At 42.9% G+C, this 12,626-nt stretch overlaps 1 protein-coding gene across 1 annotated transcript in view; it reads right to left on the bottom strand.

The window, feature by feature from the left end:
* fbxl3l (F-box and leucine-rich repeat protein 3, like) overlaps window positions 1-12,626 on the bottom strand; it is a 28,883-nt gene that overhangs the window by 7,182 nt on the left and 9,075 nt on the right. The window contains exons 3-4 of the mRNA XM_084331783.1: window positions 6,867-6,989; window positions 1,382-1,553 (exon numbers count right to left, since the gene is read on the bottom strand). Of these exons, the coding sequence (XP_084187909.1) occupies window positions 1,382-1,553; window positions 6,867-6,989 (295 nt within the window). The remainder of the gene's footprint in view (window positions 1-1,381; window positions 1,554-6,866; window positions 6,990-12,626) is intronic.

Here is a 12,626-nt window from a genome sequence, read left to right as displayed (position 1 = left end):
TTTTTTTGTAATAGGCCCTAATCATTTGGCATACGATATTGATGGCTATATTAATACGTAACATTATTTAATTTTGTGCAAGGGCATGTTTAATGTAGACCTTTTTTCATTTGTATGTCAGCTTGTTGACTGCCAGAGTGGAGTGGACTCAACCTTGATGACTTGGACTCGGACTAGGGTAATGGGGACTCGACTCTGGCTCTTCTTTGGTGACTCGGACTCGGACTCGAACACTGGGGACTCGAGACTCGACTCGGACTCGGTGACCCGACTACAACACTGCAGTGTGTAGTGTTGTCACGATACTGGAATTTCGAACTTCGATACGATACCTTGAAAAGTATCGATATTCGATACCATTTTCGATACCACCGAAAATGTTAAAAAAAAGAAGATAAAAAAGATAAATATATATATATTTATAGATTTTGCTTTTGTTGCTGGTTGATTCTCCTCAGCTTCTCTCTGGTACTATAAGAGAAGATAAATATAACACTTTTAAAACCCTTTGTTTATCTTTAGATCACACATTTAAAAATAACTGTTCATCTCACTTCAATCATTTTTATTGCAGAACATGGTATTTTCTCAAGCAGACAGATGTCAACACTGTAATCTGTGTTGCATGTACCTGACAAACTGAACTGTTTGTATTACAGTCATATTCCAACTTAACTGAATGCAATGTGTGTGTGTGTGTGTGTGTGTGTGTGTGTGTGTGTGTGTGTGTGTGTGTGTGTGTGTGTGTGTGTGTGTGTGTGTGTGTGTGTGTGTGTGTGTGTGTGTGTGTGTGTGTGTGTGTGTGTGTGTGTGTGTGTGTGTGTGTGTGTGTGTGTGTGGACTACTGTACTATTACAGGTATTGAAATAAACAATGCAACTTCCTTATACAAAAAGAAAATGCACGCAACGACACCAGCGGGCGGCTGGCATCCCCCAGGTATCTGGCTTCCCTTGCGCCATCTGTGGACGGGTGTGCGGCTCAAGGATCGGACTCAACGCCCACGAGAAGTGGCACCAGCGGCAGTGTCGCTAACTCCCCTCCCCACCCCCCCCTCTCCCCATCCCTGGAGCAAGCGTCATCATCGAACACGATGGACAGCTAAGAGAGTGTGTGTGTGTGTGTGTGTGTGTGTGTGTGTGTGTGTGTGTGTGTGTGTGTGTGTGTGTGTGTGTGTGGACTACTGTACTATTACAGGTATTGAAATAAACAATGCAACTTCCTTATACAAAAAGAAAATGTATTTTATGTATATATTTTTTAATGAATAATTAAATATCGATATTGCGGGAAATGAGTATTGAAACTGTTTTAAATATTCAGAATCGATATGTATCGAAAGATCGCTATTTTTGACAACACTAGCAGTGTGTACACGGACCTGCCGGGGAGACGTGAGGACAGCTGCTCATCTTCAGCAGCTTCAGCGTGTCTCTGTTGTTGGCCACCAGCACCTCCAGGGACGGGTCGTCCACCGGCGTGTCGTCCATCTTGATGGAGGACAGAGACTTGGAGTTGACGAAGACCACCGTCAGCGCGGACACAAAGTGGGCCTGGAGGCGGGGAAGAAAAGACATCGTAATGAGACGCCTTTCACGGAATGTTTACAATTTGTCCTCCATGTCGGAGGAGACAATGTGTTGATATACCGTATGAAAGATAATCTGATAATTCTGTGTCTTTTTACTGGATGCAAGTCACAGTGGAAGAGTAACATCACGGGGGCAACAGTGGCTCAGGAGGCAGATTGGTCGTCTGGTAATTGGAAGGTTCCCGGTTCGATTCCGGCTCCTCCCGGGCAGCGTGTGTCAAAGTGTCCTTGAGCAAGACACTTAACCCCCTAATTGCTCCCGATGAGCAGGTCGGCACTTTGCATGGTAAGTGTCAGGGATGCTGTACTGTACAGGGGGTAACCAGCTTTTTTATTTACCTATGTTATCTTATTTCGTAATGCTTTTGTTTTTGTTTTGTCTTTGTTTAATTTGTTTGTTTTTGTACTGGTCTGTGTATTTGGGTGTGTTAAACGTATATGATGCTGTACTGCATATTGGGAAGTGCAAAACTATGACACCATCTGTGAGGAGGATGTGTTTCTTTTCCAAGTAATATGTTAGAATGTATATCCCAGACTGTATTTTTATTCTTATTTGGGATTTTGACCACCTAAATGTTTATTCTTTTTGTGATCAAATTTACTACCTAAATGTTTATTGTGAGCGATCTGTAGTGCTGAATTTCCCTGGGGATCAATAAAGTACTTCTATTCTATTATAGCCTTCCTCTTTGAGACTGTGTGGTCTAATGGCCTGTTTTGTGATTGTCTGCGTGTCAGAAAGCTCAATAAATATATTGACCAGAAAAGGTGGTTGCCAATGGTTACAATGGTCAAATGGTGTACCATGTTTTAAAAACAAATTATGCTTGCTTTAATCCCAGTAACGTTGGAGAGCTAGCTAAATTATACATAAATCGGTTTTCATATAAATCTATCTTCACTACGACTTTAAAGCGGTGGCGCGGCACGGTCTACGGAGACGCAGCCATTCTCCCTTTCTGTGTGTGTGTGTGTGTGTGTGTGTGTGTGTGTGTGTGTGTGTGTGTGTGTGTGTGTGTGTGTGTGTGTGTGTGTGTGTGTGTGTGTGTGTGTGTGTGTGTGTGTGTGTGTGTGTGTGTGTGTGTGTGTGTGTGTGTGTGTGTGTGTGTGTGTGTGTGTGTGTGTGCCACGCATGCCCGTCCCAACTTTCATTTCAGCTCAGTGTAGACAAATGCACCGATACTAACAACCGCCTTACTGCGCAAGTCTATGATGACACTGTTGACACCACGTATCCGTAGTTTCGGGGGGCCTATCACCCCCCCAGAAAAAGATCCTAGGGGAAACACTGATAACTGATCAGGGCAGTTAAAAGACTACTCTCACAACATTAATGGAATTATTTTGTATTGTTCCCAACGGCAAGAACTACAGTTATTCCTCCACTCAGTTCACTTTACAGGCAGTTTGAAGTGTGAAGTTAGAACACAGCATCACAACCAAGATAACAGCAGCAAAACACCCACTTCTATTTAGTAGGTGACGATGTGTTGGCCCAGTGTCTGCAATACTTTCAGATACATTTATCTGATTTATTAGACTCTAAGGTTTATAAGACTAATTCATACGTCAGATTTATAAGACTTTTCATCTGAAAAAAAAGTGCAGACCTCATCTACTTTTTTAATTTTTTTTTATTATCTTTTCCCCCCTTCTTTTTCCGTTTGTCTCCCATCCCAATGTTAGTTGTTATTATGCCAATTCCCAATCCCCTTCCTGGTCGTTGCGCACTCTACCCCCTACCGTCGGTCCGGGAGGGCGGAGACTATCACATGCTTCCTCCGACACATGTGTACCCAGCCCACCGCTTCTTTTCACCTGGCAGCGTGGACTCTCATTGGGAGAGTGTAACGTGTGGAAGGTCACACTACCTCTTCCAGATCTTTCCCTTGCTGTGCAGGCGCCCCGACCGAACTGTAGGAGTCGCTGTTTTACAACAACCAGGACCCACCCTCGCCGGGTTTCCCACCCGCTAACACTGCCAATTGTTTTGTGTTAGTATGGACGGTCGGCCAACCCGGAAGCACCACAGCTGGATTCAATCGCACTGTCTCTGTGGTGGTAGACAGACACTTAGTCCGCTGCGCTACCCGGCCGCCCGGACCTCATCTACTTTTAAAAATATCATGACAAGACATGGCCTTGGTTATATATAAACAAGCACACATTCACAATAGCTGCAACATGTTGGCTTTAGGTCATTCCCTTTGCCACACCCCCTTTGAGCTAATTGGCATGAACACACACACACACACACACACACACACACACCTTCACACCTTCACACACACCTTCACACATATACACACTTGACCTCCATTTCAGCCTCTCAGGGCTGAGGGTTGGGAAATTCTTGTGGACCAACTGACAAACCAACTGACAGAGTGACCTGGTAGCAGCTAACAATCAGACTGGTGTCTCTGGAATGTCTGGTGCTGTCCGTTAGACTATTGTGACAGTTGTGCGTGTGAGAATTAATTCTTCAAATTAATCAAAGAAATACCCTACGAACATTATTTATTCAGAAAAACACAATTAAGAGTACAGTACTGTTCCTGTTCTGTGATACGGTATGACAGTACAAAGCCAATTCAAATTGAAAGCAGATTCAAATTGAAAACAGGGTATCTGCAGGTTTCAACAAGTTCAATTTAAGACCTTCTTAATACCACTTAGAGCATGTAAATACCAATTTCACGACCATACTAGCAAAATAAAACAAAAAACATAGAAACACTGAACTGGCGGCTGCACTTGCGACACTTGCGTGTCAATTAAAATGATCCCGTTTTAACTTTTACGGCCATAATTGAGAATTATGAATTTAATTCTCCTTTTAATACCCCGCAGATACCCTGGACAAATATAACCTCTATTACGTGCAAGTTCAGTTGTTGTTACCAAGCTAGAAGCATGCACAATCGTCAGGGTCACTCTTGCATGTGTGTCATGTGTCATGTGGGACAGCTGGTAAAGTGCTCAGGGGTCCGTGATAGTGTTCTAAGTACACACAACTATCTTCAGAAACTGTTCAACCTTTCATTCCTCGAAGAAACAACTCATCCAATATTTGTCACGCAATAGCATTGAATCCAAATAGTTTTGACTGTTATCTGCTTTCATTTGGTTCTAGTTTAACCTCTAACATTATGGCATCTTTCTTTTTACCCAGTTGCAATTTAACTATCTGACTGTTTACAAAGGTATATTTATACATTCTGACACTAGACACTGTTATTTAAGCCTATTATCAGTGTCCTGTGTATTACTTTGCCCACAGGCGACCACTCGTGTTACATTTCAGTCCTTGGCCCTTTGTGTCAAAACGGAGACACTGCCCTAGATATTCTGGTCTACCCACGACTGGGCACGTAACAACTCTCCCCCCCCCCCCCCCACACACACACACACACACACCCGCATACCCACCCACCCCACAGCCGCAAACTACTGCTAATACTTACGTACATATATGGAGAGTGATGCATAGTATTATTTCTGTTGTTGACATACTGTCCCTGAGCCCTATAAGTTCCCCTGTGTCTATTTTGTATTACTTATTGGTTTAAAATACAGAGACAGTTCATATTAAGGAACATTTTACTGTAAATATGCCAGTTTAGCCAGGTTGGCAAATTTTCAACTGTAATGCGAGTGTGGTTACTGAGTTACTGAGAGTTACTGACTACTTCTTGGCCTTACTCCTAAAACCCACCTTACCCCTGCCCATTTTGACAATCTAGGATGGCTTAGAGTGGACGACAGAGTACAGCAACTTGCAATGGGCCTGGTCTACAAGATACACTACACCACTAAGATACCCATGTACCTGTCGAAATACTTCCCAAAGGTCAGTGAAGTCCACGACCACAACACCAGAGGGAGCTCCACTAATCACGTTTAACCCAGATTCGGCTCAAACAAGGGACTAAACACGTTTCACAATTTTGCCACAATAATGTGAAACGCCCTACCCACAGCCGTAAATGAATGTGAATCCCTACCCTCCTTCAAAACCTCTCTCAAAGAGCACCTACGGGTGGCTGCAATTAGAAATATGGCCCCGGTAAATGTCAAAATCCCCCCCCCCCCCCCCTCCCACCACCCACCCAACCCCCTCCAATGTACAGTTTCTTCCCCTTCGGATGTATATATTTTTTTATGATCTCTTTTTCTTACACAGGACTGTATATTTGTATGTCTTGTATGTCATAGATGTCTTGATGAATTGAAAATGGAGTTATGTAAACAAGACGAAAGTATTTTTCTGGTCTTCATCCTCTTAGCAGTTGTTAGTATTGAGCTGTACTGTATTGTACCCATTCTGCAAAAAGTTTTCAATCAATCAATGGTGTCAGAGGTATGTTACAGTATTATTACCATACGTGTCTGTTATACTATGGACCTTGTGAGTTGCTGAATGTCTCTGCACTGTTGTGACCAAGACAAACTCCTATACATTATTTGCAGGGATGGCCATATTTTGACGATTAATCAGGTCGGTTCATTCTTTGTCAGTTGATTAGTCTGTGTGATTAAATGCGGTGAAGACCATTTTACAGGTTTGTGTTGATTAAATCAACAATCAACACTCAATCAACAATCAAAATCGATTTTTCGACAAGGTCCAATGACTTATTAGTCGGCTAAGAATATCTTAAAAAGGAGCTGTAAGTGGTATTTGTTTTGTTTGTTAAAACAAGTAGTCTACATGTTAAGATAATAGCTCTACATTCTGATAGCCATCACTGATATAGAGGGTTTGGTAACATGGGTTTCCCAGTCCCTCCTGCTCTGCAGTAAACTGAAAATAAATGTGCTGGTATCCCGTTCTCACTTTATCCAATCAGGAGAGAGAACTCCACACTGCAAAATGATCTGACAGAATGATGGCTGAAACTGATAGAAACAACTAGTTTTAAGCAAATGTGTCCTTGAAACAAGTAAACTAATCTGCCAGCAAGTTTGGCTTGCCAAGATTTCTTGAAACAAGTAAAAACATCTAGGGTAAGTGGGAAGAGTTACCAGAAAATGTATTTTCTGTTTACTGCAGAGCGGAGGGACTGAGAGACCCATGTTACTGACCAAACACTCTATATCACTGATGGTTGTCAGAGTGTAGAGCTATTTAACACTTATTTCAACAAAATAATACCAGCACCTTTAAGTCAAGGACGGCCCTAATCGTTTGTATTTGGCAAGTCAAGTCGGGTCTCCGACGCGGTACGTGTACGAGGCACGCGGCCCGTCTCTGGGTGTAATTCCCTCTCACCTGGGACACGTCCATGAAGCTGGGCCGCGCCGTGGAGATCAGCCCCAGGGTTTTGATGGTGCAGTTCACCAGCTGGGAGAGGATGTTGCAGGCTGCCTCAGCAGACTCCGTGCAGCTGTCCACCTTCACCGTGATTTACCGTTTTCAGGAGGGGCAGAAATAAAGCAGAGGAGGCGGATTAGTAATCTACAGACACCGATACTGATATCTGATATCAGGTCTATATACCAACGGGGGTAGGGATGCTCGATATTGGCTTTTTTACCGATACCGATATTCCGATATTGTCCAACTCTTAATTTCCGATACCGATATCAACCGATATCAACCGATACCGATATATGCAGGGTTTTCCCCCCCAAAAAATTGAATAATTTCAGGTAACTAATAATTTCACTGGATATATATATAACACACATTGTTATTGTTTTTTTCTTTTTTTAAACCGATACCGATATTTTCCGATATCACATTTTACTGCCGATATCGGCCGATAATATCGGTCGGCCGATAATATCGGACATCCCTAAACGGGGGGTATCGGTATCGAAGAACCTCCCTGATGAATGAATTCTGATACGGAGAGAGCCACATGTTTTTCATTTACTGCATATTTGGCACATAGAAGAATAGATCTTAAGGTGCTATAAGTGGTATTTTTTTGTTTGTTAAAATAATACAAGTTCAAATAATAGCTCTACAGTCCGACAGACATCACTGATATAGAGTGTCTGGTCAGTATTAACATGGGTCTCCCAGTCCCTCTGCTCTGCAGTAAACAGAAAATACAAGCAATTGGCGCCCCCTCTGGGTGGCGCTCTAGGCAATCACCTATGTCGCCTATAGGAAGCTCCACCCCTGTTCCATGTTGATCGATACTCAGTCAGTAATGATAATTGGTATCGGCAGTGAAAATGTAGCACTAGTGTGCCTTGCTAGCGCTGGTGGGCTATGGGGCTGACATCTTGATTACAATGTAAAATGTGTCGAGATCACATTCAATTCTTCACGGCAGCACCCAGTACAGACTTACCCAGTAAACAGACTTTTGATATATATTGAATATTGATATATTTTACTGCTGCTACTTTTATTATTTTTTTTTTTTACTTTTTAACTTAAGTACTGATTTTATTGTTTGTCCACCACATTGCTTTACTCATTTGACTCTTTTATTGTGTGTCCAATTGTATCTATTTTAACGTTTGTCAACTGATGAGAGCTATTGAAGACCTGAATTTCCCCAAGGGGATCAATAAAGTACAGTATCTATCTATCTATCTATCTATCTATCTATCTATCAAGATTCAAGAGGTTTATTTATCACATACATTACATACCAGGGCATACAGTGAAATGCGGTTGGCCATGCCCGCTACAATTGTGCAAGAATACAATAGTAAATAAAATAAGTAGAAGATGATAAAGTAGACATAAAATAGACGTGATAAAATAGACATGTTAATAAATCCTGAGATAATTGCAATACAATGTTGAGCTACGACTTAAAGGCACTGGGTCCTATGTACACTACTATACAATATACAGTTTTACTTCTATGTCCCTATGCTATACTTGCTATTACTAACTATACTATGCAATAATCACAACAAGTTATTTTCTTAAAGTGTCCTTTTTTCCCCCTTCCTTTATCTATCTATCCATCTATATTTATCTGGACCATCGTGGACAACTTCGGGGCAAGTGTTTGACAAATAACCGGCCTGGATTTTATATTTAGGTTAATATAAAAGGCTTCTGAGCAAGTCAAATGAAATGACACGATGCGCCGTCGCCCGGGAGAACAAAAGTTAATTTCAGTCTATGTTAATTTGCCAAGTGCTCCACGTCTGTACTGCGCTACCTACCGCCTGTTAGAATCCCAGGCAGACACACCTCACAGCATCACCGTGTTAAACCCATTAGCTCCAGTAGGGGTGGTGCGTCATCATCACTTCTACAGCAGTCTGAATGAAGAAGGTCACACATTGTTTCAACAGCTCTGTCATAAGCGTACTTTGCACACCTACACCTCTGTGTAGCTTGGTGTCTATGAATGTGGCAGAGATGGGGAGGGGGGGGGGGGGTGAGATGGGGGAGGTTTATCTATTTTATTCAGCAAGTCATTAAAAGGGGCAGTTCACCAAAAAAAACAATGCAGATTTATTTTGCACACAATCTCACACGCATCCAAACACTCAGTTTTGCACACATTCATTTAGTTTGACAGTAATTGCGAGTAAATTTGTTTGAATATGGCCACCAGCGATGTCATCGAGGACATTGGATCCTTGTCTTGTGTTAATTACAGCTCAATTAAATGATAAGGTTTTTGATTGATTGATTGAAAAGTTTATTAACAGATTGCAGAATGGGTACAGTACAGTACAGCTCAATACATACAATTGTTAAGAGGATGCAGACCTGAGAAAGACTTTCGTCTTGTTTCCATCAGGGTCCCCCATTTTCAATTCATCATATGACACACACAACATACAGATAGACAGTACTGCTACATCTATACATTTATGACATACCAGATTTTCAAATACAGTACCGTTTGTGATACTAAAAAAATCCAGAAAAAGAGTGTATATACATTTGACATAGAAACTGTGCATTGGGGGAGGTTGGGTAGGTGGGGTGGGGCTGTACATTGGAGGTGGGGGGGGGGGGGTTGGGTAGGGGGGGGGGGGACACTGTTCATTGGAATACTGACATACATTTGACATAGAAACTGTACATTGGAGGAGGTTGGGTAGGTGGGGTGGGGTTGGGTGGGGCTGTACATTGGAATACTGACAAAGCCATGCTTGGTCTTTATTGTACAACTGGGTTAGGACATTTGTAGGGGCCAGTTTTGAATTGCAGTCTCCCGTAGGTGTTCTTTGAGAGTGTTTTTGAAGGTGGGTAGTGATTCACATTCCTTTACAGCTTTGGGTAGGGCGTTCCACATTGTTGTGGCATAATTGCGAAACGTGTTTAGTCCCTTGTTTGAGCCGAATCTGGGTTTTACATGATTTGTGGAGCTCCCTCTGGTGTTGTGATCGTGGTATATTCACTGACCTTTGGGAAGTATTTTGACATGTACATGGGTACCTTGGTCGTGTAGTGTATCTTGTAGACCAGGCCCATTGCAAGTTGCTGTACTCTGTCGTCTACTCTAAGCCATCCTAGGTTGGCAAAGTGTGCAGGGGTGAGGTGGGTTCTAGGAGTCAGGTCAAGCAGTAGTCTGACTAGTTTGTTTTGAGATGTTTGTAATTTGGTTTTTAGTGCCTTTGAGGTGCTTTGGTACCATGAGGTGCAAGCATAGTCGTAATACCCTTGAATGAGTGCTCCTGCCAGAGTCTTCAGGGTATTCTTGTTTACCAGGGAGGAGATCCGGTACAAGAATCGAGTTCGTTGATTGACTTTTTTTATAGCAGTCCCTATAAGCCAAGGTATTGCCATTTTTCATCTACATAATTTTCATTGAGCTGTAATTAACACAGCACAAGGACTCAATGTCCCTGATGACATCCCTGGCCATATTCAAACACATTTACTCTCAATAACTGTCAAACTAAATTAATGTGTGCAAAACGGTTTACAGTTTTTGGATGTGTGTGAGATTATGTGCAAAATAAATTAGCATTGTTTTTAGGTGAACTGCCCCTTTAAGAACAAATTCTTATTTACAATAGCGGCCTGACAAGTGACAAGAGCTACTTAACACATTGACTGCCACGCTTCTATCCATCAATGTAGGCTCACTGCCACCAGTCTAAGCCTATGGAGCTGTTCACCTTCTTTGCAGGGCTATAACTTTTTAAATTGTATTGCTAAATTGACATTACTATGGCCCATTCAACATCGATTGTCTATCGTTCAGGATGTAGGAACGTTATTGTAACTGAGGGGTACAATTCCCTGACTGTATTACTAGATATGATACTTACTACCACTACCTTTGTACTTAATATTCGGCCACCCAGTACACGGCATAAATATATTATCATAAACACTCTCACGTAGATGAAACGGATCCAACACAAATGTACGAAGTCGAAACAGGTCTTTATTTCTACACAGCGATGGTGTGTAGAACAAGCACTTAATCACTTAATTACATTTATGAATTGAAATAGTATGCACTTTTATGGCAAAGAGTATTCGTCGGTATATCAATAGAGAATGTCCAATCTCTGAAGGCGCAGGTGGTAAATATACGACCTGGAATAGTTAAGGAATAACAGCAATGATACTTTAATGATTATATACTAGATACACTAGAGGGGGTTAATCCGGTCGCTTGTAAGCCGACAGGAGTAGGAGGGGGGGGGGGGTAGAATCCGGCTGCCTCGTCCGGCCAAGGGTATCCCAGGTGAACCCACTGTAGTGCCGTTCAATGCGCCGGCGATCCTTGGACCACAGATGAAAGCAGGTGGACTCTTTGTGGGCCGGCTCTCTCCGGTCCACGGGGGAGAGACGTGAAGCGACCTCGTCTTGCAGAGCGTCTCCTCACCTTGCGTCCTCTCCAGGGGGGGGGGGGTTCCAACACACGGCAGTGTCGGGGGTCTTTATCCATGGAATAATCAAAGTATACAAAGCATAATCCGTGCCTGGGAAGGCGGGCTGTCGTCGGTAGAATAATCCGGTATACAGGTCCACTCGCTCGTCGGCTCTGGGGCTCCTCGGGTGCAGCTTCACATAGGGTCAACCACCCTGGGTAAGCAGCCAGTTCTCTGCCCGAAACGATGGGGTACTGACTACGGTAGTATTCTCACCGCACGAAGCACTATATATTAACAGACTATTATTAGCTTAATAGACTACGTCCAACTCGACGATATAGTGCCAAATATGACTATTCAAATATTAATATACACGATGTCTCAATACCGATGGTAGGCGAACTTGGCCTTACTCCCACACGTGGCGTCGCGGGGAGGCTTTACGTCTGTGACTCTATTGGAGGGTAAGAAACTGGACTGAAAAGAAAGTCCTACTTTAGTAGCGCAGTATATATACGCACTATGAACAAATAGTCCCATTAGTGGTGCGGTAGCCAGATTCCTACGCGGAACTAGGACTTGTTCGTACATGTGGAGCGGTACGTTTGAACTGGGTCTGAGGGGTATGGCAGCCTGGCACCAAGGTCTCGACCAATAGTAGAATGGAGACTATTATGGGATGTTCAGTAGGCTAGAATGGATATTCAATGCATATTGTACAAGGAATATACAAGGGATATCAGGGAATATTAGAGAATATACAAATACAATTAAATATATATATATAAATAAATATATATATTCGGTTTAATCTGGCCCTTCACAACAGCCACCCCCTGAATAGGTCCCAGACCTAATCAGTTAAACAGAGACAGATTAATCGCGTTGTCTATTTACACATAAGGGTTTGCTGTAGGGGTCAGTCAACTTCACAAAGTCATAGGGTTGTAGGGTCATGGTCATCATCGATTGTGTCTGGGAGTCGAGGCAGTTCTATGAGCCTCGCCACGGGACGGGTGTAAGTGCGACCCTGGACGAGCACTTCAGCTGCTCGGACCTTGCCGTCGGCACCGGTGATCACTTTGCTTACGCGGCCGGCCGGCCACATAGCTCTGGGCAGTGATTGATCAATAATCATGACGACTGTTCCTTCTGTCAAATTGTCTCTCTCCTTTACCCACTTCTGGCGGGTCTGTAGAGACGGTAGGTAGTGCAGTAGGAAACTGTTCCAAAACTTGTCGGCTAATACTTGGCTGTACCTCCACAT

The sequence above is a fragment of the Notolepis coatsorum genome (assembly GCF_963971535.1).
Source record: "Notolepis coatsorum genome assembly, chromosome: 16".
Taxonomy (NCBI): Eukaryota; Metazoa; Chordata; class Actinopteri; order Aulopiformes; family Paralepididae; genus Notolepis; species Notolepis coatsorum.
This window is presented reverse-complemented; position numbering and strand designations above follow the sequence as displayed.